Below are 14,218 nucleotides of genomic sequence, written 5' to 3'. Positions count from 1 at the left end.
ACCATAGTTCCAACATTTCACTGAAAAAATAATGCTACAAGTATGACTTGTATATTTAAGTTCACTTAAAGATGGTGGCAGGTATAGTATTTTAGGGGAATGCTGACTGAAACGCTCCAGTAACATAACCAAAAGAGAAACAATTCCCTCAGACTCATAAGACCTGGAAGATTTGGAAATGGTGCAAACTCGAAGGAGGTACTTGTATTCGGTGGACTGTATCAAACAGATCATCACCCAGCATGCACTTTCTTCAGTAAGGTTAGCAGCACAATTATTTGATTGAATTATGGCAAAATGGGATGCGCACCATGGAGGTTCCACCTTCCAGCTTAGATAACAGCTACAAGACAGTACCCTCTGTTGAGAATGTTGCAATTGGAATTGAAAAGTGCATTTGAAGGTCTTTTTTTCAACAGAGATTTAGCCAAATCAATAACAGTGGAGGAATTATGTATCTGAAACAACAGTGAGAACTGCCAAAGCTTCAAGGACTATGCTCTTGGTCCACGTTGTGGCTGATTTGGTTAAATTAGTCAATGGTCATTGCAATTTGTCACCCTATCCAACTAAAAGAAAACTGAAATGAAGACATTTGAATGGAATGGCCAGCAGAGTTGGTATTTGGTTTTTAAATCATATTTAGTATTAGGTAATGGAGGTTTCATGGAGGGACTGCATGGTGGCTCCTCCGCTTCTACGTGACATTCCCATGAAGTTATTCTTTACATTTTTTAAATAAGAAACTGGATGTAGAACCCATCAAGCTTCCTTGATGCCACCAACCTTTTAAGAAAATGTCTCAGGAGGAAGCAATATGCAGATGGTCTTGGTAGGCTTTACTGACCTTTCTAGCACTCACTATCAAGTTCCCCAGACCATCAGAATTTGCATACAAAATTGGATCCCAAACGGGGCACTTTCACTAAAGTGATTCTTGTGGATTTATTGCAACCCCCAGGGGGTTGCCCATTATTATGACCATAAACCATAGGAACCTATTCAATTACATCAGCCTAGTTATCAGAATTCTACTACCATATGAACCCAGGAAAAAATTAGTTTTAATGCTGAGGTGCACTTCTTTACTTTGGCATAATGAGGCAGCAGTGCTGCAAAGATGGGAATGGAAGTGGGGCATCTATAAGATTAATGAAATATGTACACAATATGAACAAATTTAAGAACCTAGTGGAGGAGAAGAGAAGCCCATGGCAAAGCATCTGGTGACAACTAAGCATTTGGCAAGAAAGGCATAAATGTCACATTAGTAAAGCACCAAATGTATGGACTGCAGCTTAAGGACCTGCCTTCAAAAGTATCAGGACCTACTGACATACCCATCTTCCCTCAAAAGAAACGAATCCCCATTAATTATATTATTCAACATAAAATCAGGTGAAGGCTATCAGATTCATGTAATCACAGTTCTCTAAATTTACTACATCAAATAAATAAGATAATACCACTTGACAGAATGCAGAAGACTACTTTTGTAGGTGGTTGTCAGAAACAAACCAGTTTGGTCTCAAACAGATTAGACAAAATTAGAGCAGCTATTTATCTCGCCATTAATATGGACAATATAAATGCTGGCTGGATATTTTAATCGCATTTGGGTGCTTGTGCTATTTTTGGACATGATAGAACCTAGAATGTGTATCCCAACAAGAAAAAACACTTTCCAATAGATTCTCATATATCACTAGTAAACCAAGTCTAACTCTGGGAAACATACTGGTGATAAACAGTGCCAAGAAGAAATGTGGAACAATTTAGTGAGAGGATGGAATGTCATCTTCAGTAAGCCTGAGAGGTCTTTGAAGGGAAGATGTGATGGAAAAAGTCCAAATAGAACCACTGAGTGTATACTTACATTAATGTGAAAGAAGTAATTCATACTTGATCACCAGGCCATTCAAGAACAGGAGATCATATTCCCAATAGCGCCTAGGACTGACGAGATTAGTCAGTAGTAACTCTTCAAATAATAGACTAGACTAAATATGGATCATGTACCACTGCATCAGACAAACGCCAAAACATGAGCCAATGTCATACCAATGGCGGCTTACACTACAAGCCAATGGAGGCATATAAGAAGCCATTGAGCTAAGACAATGGTGGTGAATTGCATTGTGTTCGTAAACCTCTAGTCACTGATGCCAAAGGTTAGTTATGGCTCATGCACGGCTGACGAGCAGAAGAACAAGGCTACAACTGGAACTAAGAAAGTAAACTAGAGCCAGAGATCCAAGAAATCTCCCATTTTAGCTGAACAGTCTATGTTTACATGATTTAGATGTAAAAAAGTTGAAACAAAAACAGAAACTAACAGAAGAAAACATTTCCCACAAAAAACAAAGTAGTAGATGGCATTCTGAGGAACTAGTTTCACATTATTAATCATATCATCTGTACCACAAAAAAATGAAAAAATATTAAAAAAACAATCATGCAAATTTACGGCACCATAAGGGAAGTTCAAATGTAGGTTACAAGAATTACAAAATTAATTACCACCAAATTAGGGGTCTCACAAATGATTGTTTGTCTGAAACAAGTACAGTCTTTCATGTTTATGAAGGTTTTGCCCACCGCAACATCACAGTGAAACGGAGACCCGTAGATGCTTTGTGTGCGGCAGCGTGTTCTCCAGTTACGATGAAGCTTGGCTCACTTTTTGCTACGGTGCATTTCAATGTGAAAAACTGAGCTGTATTTACTCCCTCTGCCTGTAACATCAATTAACAGCCGTCAACACATGCTCTGATGTTATGAGCAGCAAGGATCAGGGGATAATAACACAGCAAGATGAGTAGTAACCCATAAAAAAATTGAGCTATCGTAAACCAAGAACCAAAGTTTAGGCGCACTCTTGGAAAAGGAGTGCTGTTTTTTTAAAGTCAATTTAGTGGTGTCGAAACTCAGCTACATGTTTAAAGATTCTCTTTAAACAAGATTTCAAGCTCTTGTGGTGTGAGGCATGAAAGGCTAGAGAGGTCAGGAGGAAGCCCCAAGTATAGTAATTGCTCATAAGAACTTGAATGTTCACACGTTATTTACTGAGTGGAAAGCAGTCTTGTCTTCGATTTAAAAACATGTCATGCTAAAAGCAAATGCAAATAAATATTCTCAACAAAGTTTAAAGTAGGAACAAAGCACAATCAATTGTGAGATTGGGGTTGGGAGAAGGTATTATGATCCGGTCATACTCATCACACCTAGATAATTAAGCTTACTCATACCAGATGGGGCAGCCAAAATCTATCCTGTTATTCCTTGTTAAACATACTCCTCCATTTGCTCCCATTAAAGACATCCACCCCTCCCCCCCAAAACAAAATTAAAAAAAATCCATAGAAGTCTTCTTGTAATGCTTGGTGTTCTTTGTCTTCAGAACAGCATGATTAAAAGATAGAGGTAGATTAAAAGTCATTATTAAAAGCAGGTTAGTTTAGACCTCTCCTTCTCCTCTTCACCTTTGCCTCTAGATTTAAAACGTTTATGTCCAAATGTCTGATCAGATATTTACTGCCCTCCCACCCAAAATGCTTGCACTCTTCTGCTTAACAGAGCACAAGTAAATTGCTACATGGTTCTCAGTGGCAGAACACATTTCTGAAGTTTTGATTCTTCAAAACAGGATGCAACTGAATGATGGTACTTGTGCTGTTCAATTAAGGAAAATAAAAAAAGCAGATTACTTCCGAAGATATCGCTGAGCAAGTATGGCAGCATCTAGGGGGTTCATAGGCTGGGCATCGTGGCCCAGCCGCCGCACAGGTGGGATGGTTCCGAACTGGCGTTTCTGGAGAAAGCTCTTGGCCTCATGTATAGTGTTTTTCTCTTCAGCCAGCAGGAGCTGCTGCCTCATGTAGTTCTCGAATTCATACTGCGAGGACTCTTCGGTCACTTTAGCCTGCAGAAAACACGACATTCCCATCTATAAAAAAGGAGAATGACAGAGAAGAGTTAACTCGTTGAGTTGTTCAGATGCAATGACAAAGGCACATCTGCATTTTTTTCACTGAAATAGTTGGCAATTTACTTTAAAACATTACACAAAAACAGTGCAGTTCATAGATGTATTCTATATTATACTAATTAACTTCCTTCAATACGTTTTAGTTTCACTGTCAAAACGGTTTTTCATTAAACGTAGGAGCCATAGCCCATTGACCTATGACAATTCATCCATTTCAAAATCTGCATATTACAAAGCTTGCTGCAAGTTTGTATCATGCTTTAACATGGGCAGTTAAATAAAAAAGTTGAAAGTTACTCTCTTTTCATTTGTTCAAAACACCTCCCGGCACGATTTCTCAACAAGGCGGTCACGGCAAGTCTCTACCACTTGCATTGAGAAAGTTGCTGCTTGCAGTGAGAAAGCTGCTTCTCAAGTAGATAATCTATTGGAGCGGCAGAAAGAAGCATCTCCCTCTGGTGCGCTACCGTTCATGCTGATTTTACAGCGCGGGACAAGCTCCAGGCGCTAAAAATCTGCGTAACTTACCACAACTCTGCCACTTGAGGAACCTCGCAGAGTTTTTGGGTTAACTCTACTGAGTGAAACTCCGCGAGTTCTGCAAACCCCCAATAATGAATAGACAAGAACGAGCCCGTGCACTTCCTTATTCAACACAAAACTTCTTCAAAAGCCTTACATTGGATTACAGCAATAAAAGCAGCATTTGCAAGTAGGAAGTACTGCCCAACCACATTGGTACAAAGTTGGGCAATAAGTTTGGATTGTTCAAGTACAGAATTCAGTTTCAAAGTTTAACGACAACAAAATTGATGACTACTGCAGGCCAGTTTGTGTGGCTCCAGTGCTTAATTTGTAGAATAATGAGTGCCAGTGACCAAAGTTTTGGTCAGAAACTCGCAGTCAATGCTACTGAAGGTTTGGGTGCCAAATACCAAGGCTCCGCAGCCTTGATTCCAAATCATGTATCGTTAGTTGACCACCTGGCCTTTCATCTCACTTTGCTAGGCTCCTCTACATCCACGGCTTCTCCCTTTGTCAATGCTTTTCCTTTGTTCGCTTCCTCCCTCCCTTTTGGGTTTGTTTGCTCTATGACAAAGTTTGAAGTGAAAAAATGAGTGCGACTGGGCCCCACCTGCAATCACCAGCTCAAAGTAAGCACCAGTGACACATCTCCTATCATTTGCATTATACATTTAAAAAGGCAACATGCAATTGCTAGTTTGCATTTGCTAGGCAAAATATATTTGTCCAGTAAATGGCTCTAAAATCAGGTATACATTTGATGAAGGGTATTTCTCTACTGGGTTTAAAACTCAAGTCTCAGAACACAGTGCTTTGAGTTTACAAACATTTACAAATGCAAGCTCAGTATCTATACCAGCTAGATAGGGTAAAATTAACAGGACAGTCTGGAGAGGATATAAGCTCGGTTATTTATTCCCAAAATGGGAAAAGGAAGTACCAGAGGGTGAATAACAAGCTACATTTACAATGGGGAAGTGGACGTCTGATTGGAACGGTCTAAAAATACGAGTAGATTGATTTTTGCAGACAAAATTCTCCAGCCATGTCCCCTAATTAAACTACAATAGTCATATCAGAGTGGAGCAGACCAATAAAGAAGATAGCCTTCAAAGGCAACACAGCTGATATATTCTTCAACCTCATTGGCAACAGATGAAAGTGTTTTGCTCTAAAAGAACAAGTTGCTTACCTTTGGTAATGCTTTTTCTGGTAGAGACTATCTACCCGCATATTCCACACTTTAGAATATGCCCCACATGTCACTCTGGCTCCGGAACTGCGTGAGCAGTACCTGTGATGGCTTTGGAAGTGACATTGTGGTGCCCACATAAGCGCCACCCCAGCAAGCTGACACCAGTTTCTTAGTTACTATTTCTGTGCAAAAAGTGCAGTGCAACATATAAAAAAACAATGTTTTGACTAGTGTGCAGAGTCTAATGGGATCTTTAGAGTTAAGAGCCCAATTCACAAAGCGTTGAGGATGGAAAATGCTACCTACCAGTATGCATCTGTTCTTGGCATGTAGAGCTGCATAGTTACACACTGTGCATAGCTCGCAACCTAGTTTTGGGCCCGGATGTTTGCAGTTTGTTGTTGTCCTGAAAAGTTCTTTGGAAGTCACAAGATAGGCGACTCCTCCTTTGGACCACATTGCGCATGGGCATCAGCTCCATCCTCAGATTGTTTTTCACCATTAGGGAAATGATCGAGCTTTGCAAGAAAAGGAAGGATGTCCATGTAATCTGTATCTAATTAAGATAATACTGGAACAGACAAGGGTAGCCGGGGAGGTGGGTGGGCGTGTGTAACTCTGCAGCTCTACATGCCAAGAACAGATGCATACTGGTAAGTAGCATTTTCCATTCGAGGCATATGAGCTGCAGATTACACACTGTGCATAGATTGTATAGCAGTACCCACTCTTAGTGGCGACCACCCCTATCTGTTGCAGTAGTTTGAAATAATGTTTTGAGAACACCCTGGCCCACATTAGCTTGTTGTTTGGTTTGCACATCTACACAATAGTGTTTTGTGAATGTGTGCAGTGTAGACAATGTAGCTGCTTTGCAGATGTCATCTAGGGGAATGATCCCTAAAAATGCCATTGAAGACCCTATTTTCCTTGTAGAATGGGCTTTAGGAGGAACAGATGACGTACATTTAGCTTTGTGGTAAGAAATCTGTATGCATTTGACAATCCATCTAGCTATCCCAGATTTTGAAATGGGATAACCCTTGTGTGGTGGTGAGAGACACAAAAAGTTGTTTTGTCTTACGAAATGGGTGTGTTCTCTTGATGTAGTATAGCAATGCTCTTTTGACATCTAGGGTATGAAGAGCTCTTTCTGCTACTGTCTGTGGCTGCGAGAAGAAAACGGGCAGTTCCACAGATTGATTGAGGTGTAAGGGAGAAATGATTTTGGGCAGGAATTTTGGATTAGTACGTAGAACAACCGTATTATGATGCATTTGCGAAAAGGGTTCTTGAATGGTTAGTGCTTGTAGTTCACTAACTCTTCGCAGAGAAGTAATAGCTACTAGGAACGCAACCTTACATGTTAAAAATTGTATTTCACATTTATGTAATGGTTCGAAGGGAGGTCCCATTAGCTGTGTGAGAACAATGTTTAAATTCCACACAGTATTCTCTTAAGACCTTCCATAAAGGCTTTAATAGCAGGCACTCTGAACAGAGATAGATGCGGTCTGTTTTGCTGATTTATGCTGCTATTGCAGCAAGATGCAGTCTAATAGACGTGTAGGCTAAGTTACAGCTTTGGAGGTGCAGTAAGTATCCTATGATGTGTTGAATAGACATGTCTTAAGAATTAATATTACTGTTGTGACAATATATTACAAAGCGTTTCCACTTGGCTGCATAACATGCTCTAGTGGTTGGGCGACTAGCTTCTTTTATGACATTCGTGCAGTCTGGAGGAAGGTTCAGATATCCAAATTCGAAGACCTCAGGAGCCAAATCGCTAGGTTGAGCTGAACTGGGTCCGGATGCCTGATCTCTTTATGGTTCTGTGTTAAAAGGTGTGGAGACAGGTATAATTTTTGGTGTGGTACCACAGACAGTTGTAGCAGTGCGATGTACCACGGCTGTCTGTCCCACGTTGGAGCAACTAGGAGGAGGGTCAGAGAATGCTGCTGTAGTTTGCGTACTACTAGTGGCATGAGTGGTAGAGGTGGAAAAGCATACACAAATCTGTTTGACCAGTTCATCCATATCGCATGGCCTTTGGACAGTGGGTGTGGATATCTGGCGGCGAAGCTTGGGCATTTGGCGTTTTCGTGAGTGGCAAAGATGTCTAGCTGAGGTTGTCCCCACATCTGAAAGAATGGTTGAAGAACTTGGGTATGAAGTTCTCACTCGTGGGTCTGTTGTGTCTGACGACTTAACAGATCTGCTATGGTATTTTGTACTCCTGGAACATGTTGGGCTAGAAGGAACATGTTTTGAGGTATAACCCACCACGTTATGTCCTGAGCTAGTTGAGAAAGTTGCAGGGAGTGTGTTCCACCCAGTTTCTGTATGTAATATATGGCTGTTATGTTGTCCGTGCGGACTAACACAGCTTTGTTTGATACTTGTTGTTGGAAAGCTTTTAGTGCTAGGAATATAGCTAGTAACTCCAGGTGATTGATATGGAGTAACTTTTGTTGTGGTGTCCACCTGCCTTGCATGGTGTGTTGCAGTAGGTGGGCTCCCCAGCCGGAGAGCGATGCATCCGCTGTTAAGACTATTTGGGGAACTGGCTCTAGGAACGGTCGCCCTTTGGAAAGGTTTTTGGTGTTCCGCCACTGCAGAGAGCGAGGAGTCCGACAGTCTATCAACACAAGGTCTGTTAATTGACCCGGAGCCTGGTTCCATTGATGTGCTAAGCACTCTTGTAGAGGACGCATTTGATGTCTTGCATGGGGGACTGAAAATGCAAGAGGCCATCATCCCTATGAGCTGCATGAACACTCGTGCTGGAAGGGAGTGGTGTGGCTGAAACCTAGTCAGAAGAGTTTGCATGCTGGCTATCCTTGCTGGAGTGGGATAAGCTAGCGCTGTTGAGGTGTTTATTGTGGCACCGAGGTACTGTTGTACTTTGGATGGTTGCAGATGAGACTTGGTGTGCTTTATTGTGAACCCCAAGTTGTGGAGCAGTTGGATCGTGGTATGAGTGTGTTCCACACACTGGTTGTATGAACTGGCCTTTATGAACCAGTCATCGAGGTACGGGAAGACGTGGATGTGGCGACTTCGTAAATGTGCTGCCACTACTGCTAGGCACTTGGTGAATACCCTTGGTGCTGTTGTGACTCCGAAAGGGAGTACTTTGAATTGATAGTGCTGCCCGTCTATTATAAATCTGAGATGCTTTGTGAATGGGAATGTGGAAGTATGCGTCCTTGAGATCTAGAGTAGCAAGGAAGTCGTTTTGTAACAGGAGAGGAAGGATTTGTTGGAATGTGACCATGTGAAAATGGTCTGACTGTATCTATATGTTTAGCGGTCTGAGGTTCAGAATAGGCCTTAGAGAGCCGTCCTTTGTATAGGGAGTAAACCCCCTTGTTTTGTTGGTGCAGAGGAACTGGTTCTATTGCACTTTTTTCTAGCAAAGATATTACTTCTTGCTTTAACAGTGATAGATGTTCTTGTGACATTGAACGCTGTTTGGGTGGTATGTTTGGGGGGGGGTGAGGGGGGGTTAGATGTGCGTTCTAGACAGTAACCTGACTTAATAATTTGTCGCACCCACCTGTCTGATGTGATGTTGTTCCAGGCAGGAAGGAATTGTTGCAGTCCTCCCCCCACAGGAGTGGAATGTTGGGGGGGAAGGGGAGGAAAGTTATTGGGTAGGGGTGCAGGCAGAGCGGGAGTTGTTGGTTTTGCCTCTGCCTTTGTTGTTGCCTCTATATGATGAGCGACGAAAAGAATGTCTTGGGGCTTGCTGCTGCAAGGCTCCCATAGAATTTGCTGTGTCGGTGTCTTTTTTAATTTTTTCTAAAGACACATCAACATTTGGGCCAAATAAATGCGTCTCATCAAATGGCTGATTAAGGATGGAGTTTTTCACCTCGGTTTAAAACCTGAAATACGTAGCCAGGCAGGTCTATGCAGAATGGTACTGGTATAGATTGCCCTTGAGGCAGTATCTGCAGCATCTAGGGCACAACGAATGGAAGTATTGGTAATATTTTTATCTTCTTGTATGAGTTCATTGGCCCTATTTTCATACTTGACTGGTAGATGCGGCATATGGACTCCAGTTCATCATAATGTGCCCTGTCATATCTTGCCAACAGAGCTTGGGTATTGGCAATGTGCCAAATGTTAGCTGTCTGTGACGCTGTTAGTTTACTGGAGGAGTCAAGGAGCTTAGATTCTTTATCTGGTGGTGAGGCCTCACCTGAGGCTTGTGAATTAGCACGTTTACGTGCATTAGACACTACTAAAGAATCTAGTGGTGCCGGACCTCTAATGTAAACTGGATCTGTAGGGGCAGCTTTGTATTTTTTCTCAATGCGGGGGTTGAGGACCCGAGCCCTGACAGATCTTTAAAAACTTCTGTTGCGTGCTTGATGACACCTTTGAGCATTGGCAAAATGGCAGTAGACCTTTGTGTGTTATCAAAAGTATCTAATAGGAAATCTTCCTCCACAGTATCGGTGTGCAGGCCAACCCCATGGTACTGGGCAACTTTCTGGACTAGTAGGTTAAAACCTATAGTGTCCTCTGGTGGGGAAGGTCTGGAAGGATATACATCGTCTTGTGGGACGTAAGGCACATCAGGGGTGTTATAATCATCCCATGGATTATGTGACTGAGGGGGACTATTGGTCCCTGCATGGTCATGTGCACCCCCACCTGTGTCATCAGAGTCTGTATCTACATCATCATCTGGATTAGTGGATGGTGTAGGCGATTGATGTGGTGGAGGAGGTGTAGGAGGAGGAACAGTATGGGGTGGTGGTGGAGAAGGGACCCTTAATGGAGAGGTTGCAATGTCTCTCTTCTTTGGAGGAGGAGGAGGTACAGGCGCCTCTAGTGGTCTCTTCTTGGAGCTAAGAGCTAGTTGGCCAGTCTTAGGATCCTTTACAAGAGTTTTTTGAGTAGGATCTGGTGTAAAAAGTTCTTCTGTGTAAGGCAGATCCTTCAGCGTCGAAGTTTTCGGTTCTGGAGGTTTTTTCAGCACAGAGTCAGTAGCTGGTCTAGGGTCTTTTGGTTTAGAAGAGTGACCTTTTGAAATGTCTTTTACCGGAATGTGTTTTTTTCAATTCCGGGTGTTTTTTGGGCTCCGAAGCGTGTGAATCGGGACCTTTAGGTGTTTGTTTACTCGGCTCAGAGTGCGGTTTCGGCATCGATGAGCCGCTGCCAGTCTTCAGCGCAGAGTGCTTAGGTGTCGGAGCAGCTGTCGGCGTGGTTGAGGACGATGGCTTCTTCTTGGGTGTCGGTATGGGATGGGCACCAGGAATAGGCTGACTCGAGCCAGAGACTGCCTGAAGGCTTAGTAGGCTTCTGTGCCGGGCCCGAAGGCGGGGCGTGGGAAGCAGTCTCTCGGTGTGCACCCGGGCCCGAAGGTGAGGGAGTGACGTAAGCCTTTTTTGAGGATGTTGAGGAAGGGTTGGGGTCAATGGTCTTACTTATGACCCGTTGAGCTGGAGTGATGTCTTCAACGTCTGAGTCTTCAGCATCAGAGGAGCTGGCACTTTCTTCAGCGTGCTGGTGTTCTGGCATGTCGACGCCCTCTTCGAAGATGTCGTCGGGGATCGAAGCTGACAAGCGAGCCATTGTTCTTCGAGCTCGTCGGTCCCTAATCGTCTTCTTGGAGTGGAAAGAGGCACAAGCGAAACAGTCGTTGGCCTCGTGCTCCGGTGAGAGGCAAAGGTTGCACACCTCATGTAGATCGGTGTGGGGAAACTCCGACCCACATCGAGGACACTTCTTGAATGGCGTCCTTTCCATGAGCCAGTGAGTAAGGCCGAGGTAGGCCCAAAGGCCTTCGTCGATGACCAGAATCGAAGACTTCGAAGTGGTGAAAAATTGCGTCTATGTGGAGCGCGATCAAAACAATACCGTCGAACTGGGTGTGGATTGCGCGCCGAAGGAAATTCGGTTCCAAACCAAAGCGCAGGAAACACATCCAAGCCCGATGGCGGAAAAAAACAATTTGAGGATGGAACCGATGCCCATGCGCAATGTGGTCCAAAGGAGGAGTCACCTATCTCCTGACTTCCAAAGAACTTTTCAGGACAACAACAAACTGCAAACATACGGGCTCAACACTAGGTGGCGATCTATGCACAGTGTGTAATCTGCAGCTCATATGCCTCGAACGTGAGGAATCTGTTAATGTTTTTTAGGTCTCGCCTGTCAATGCGCTTGCGAGAATATAGGGGCTTATCCAGAGTTTAACCAAACTGGCGATTACACAAGTGCCCGTGTAAAGCAAGCTCAATGCGCAAGCGCATTGACCTAAAAGCGCGTGCACATGAAAGCCAGCCATCTGCCGCCCGCCGCTTCACTTGGGATCCGCTCCGCCACCTGCTGCATCAAAGGCTTTCATTTCGACAGGCCGTGTCGCATGTCTCCTCCCCCATCCCCACAGCAATGCCAATTCTCTAGTTTTTGGCCTCCCTCCCTCCCCACCCCCTTCCTCCTCCCTCTTTCTTATCACCTTTTTTGCTTCCTGTCACGCTACACCCCCTTACACTCCCTCCCAGACCTCTTACATGCCTCTCTCCCCTCCCGTGTTGCTCTCTCTTGTCCATTTTTTTCTCTCCCATCCTCCGCTGCCCTTTCTCTCTCTCTCTCTCTCTCTCGTGTGTTTCTCTCCCCAACCCTGCACTCCCTGTTTTTAGCGTTATGTTATGTTTTGTAATACTTATTTCTTTTGTTTTTTTCCAGCTCCGGTCTTATAATGTGCCCCAATGAGACGCTTGCACAGAATGGCGCTGGCGGAGCGCAGATGTCAAGGTAAGTTGTTCTTAGCGCTATGTTATGTTTGGTAGTGCAGATTTGTCTATGTTATGTTTTGTAATGCTCATTTCTTTCTTTTTTCCCCAGCTCCGGTCTTATAATGTGCCCCAATGAGATGCTTGCACAGGATGATGGTGTTGGAGCGCAGCGATGGCAAGGTAAGTTGTACTTAGCGCTATGTTATGTTTGGTAGTGCAGATTTGTCTATGTTATGTTTTGTAATGCTCATTTCTTTCTTTTTTCCCCAGCTCCGGTCTTATAATGTGCCCCAATGAGATGCTTGCACAGGATGATGGTGTCGGAGCGCAGCGATGGCAAGGTAAGTTGTTTTTAGCGTTATGTTATGTTTTGTAATGCTTATTTCTTTTGTTTTTTTCCAGCTCCGGTCTTATAATGTGCCCCAATGAGACGCTTGCACAGAATGGCGCTGGCGGAGCGCAGATGTCAAGGTAAGTTGTTCTTAGCGCTATGTTATGTTTGGTAGTGCAGATTTGTCTATGTTATGTTTTGTAATGCTCATTTCTTTCTTTTTTCCCCAGCTCCGGTCTTATAATGTGCCCCAATGAGATGCTTGCACAGGATGATGGTGTTGGAGCGCAGCGATGGCAAGGTAAGTTGTACTTAGCGCTATGTTATGTTTGGTAGTGCAGATTTGTCTATGTTATGTTTTGTAATGCTCATTTCTTTCTTTTTTCCCCAGCTCCGGTCTTATAATGTGCCCCAATGAGATGCTTGCACAGGATGATGGTGTCGGAGCGCAGCGATGGCAAGGTAAGTTGTTTTTAGCGTTATGTTATGTTTTGTAATGCTTATTTCTTTTGTTTTTTTCCAGCTCCGGTCTTATAATGTGCCCCAATGAGACGCTTGCACAGAATGGCGCTGGCGGAGCGCAGATGTCAAGGTAAGTTGTTCTTAGCGCTATGTTATGTTTGGTAGTGCAGATTTGTCTATGTTATGTTTTGTAATGCTCATTTCTTTCTTTTTTCCCCAGCTCCGGTCTTATAATGTGCCCCAATGAGATGCTTGCACAGGATGATGGTGTTGGAGCGCAGCGATGGCAAGGTAAGTTGTACTTAGCGCTATGTTATGTTTGGTAGTGCAGATTTGTCTATGTTATGTTTTGTAATGCTCATTTCTTTCTTTTTTCCCCAGCTCCGGTCTTATAATGTGCCCCAATGAGATGCTTGCACAGGATGATGGTGTCGGAGCGCAGCGATGGCAAGGTAAGTTGTTTTTAGCGTTATGTTATGTTTTGTAATGCTTATTTCTTTTGTTTTTTTCCAGCTCCGGTCTTATAATGTGCCCCAATGAGACGCTTGCACAGAATGGCGCTGGCGGAGCGCAGATGTCAAGGTAAGTTGTTCTTAGCGCTATGTTATGTTTGGTAGTGCAGATTTGTCTATGTTATGTTTTGTAATGCTCATTTCTTTCTTTTTTCCCCAGCTCCGGTCTTATAATGTGCCCCAATGAGATGCTTGCACAGGATGATGGTATTGGAGCGCAGCGATGGCAAGGTAAGTTGTACTTAGCGCTATGTTATGTTTGGTAGTGCAGATTTGTCTATGTTATGTTTTCTAATGCTCATTTCTTTCTTTTTTCCCCAGCTCCGGTCTTATAATGTGCCCCAATGAGATGCTTGCACAGGATGGCGGTGGCGGAGCGCAGCGATGGCAAGGTAAGTTGTTTTTAGCGTTATGTTATGTTTTGTAATGCTTATTTCTTTTGTT

The 14,218-nt window shown here is 43.5% G+C and overlaps 1 protein-coding gene across 1 annotated transcript in view; it reads right to left on the bottom strand.

Moving 5' to 3' along the window:
- Positions 1-2,252: 2,252 nt before the first annotated feature.
- STK40 (serine/threonine kinase 40) overlaps positions 2,253-14,218 on the bottom strand; it is a 379,098-nt gene continuing 367,132 nt past the window's right edge. Inside the window, exon 12 of the mRNA XM_078681258.1 lies at positions 2,253-3,946. Within this exon, the coding sequence (XP_078537384.1) occupies positions 3,704-3,946 (243 nt within the window). The 3' untranslated portion in view covers positions 2,253-3,703. The remainder of the gene's footprint in view (positions 3,947-14,218) is intronic.

The sequence above is a fragment of the Lissotriton helveticus genome, chromosome 3_1, assembly GCF_964261635.1.
Source record: "Lissotriton helveticus chromosome 3_1, aLisHel1.1, whole genome shotgun sequence".
Classification (NCBI taxonomy): Eukaryota; Metazoa; Chordata; class Amphibia; order Caudata; family Salamandridae; genus Lissotriton; species Lissotriton helveticus.
The sequence above is the reverse complement of the archived record's forward strand: the minus strand, read 5'-3'. Positions and strand labels throughout refer to the sequence as shown.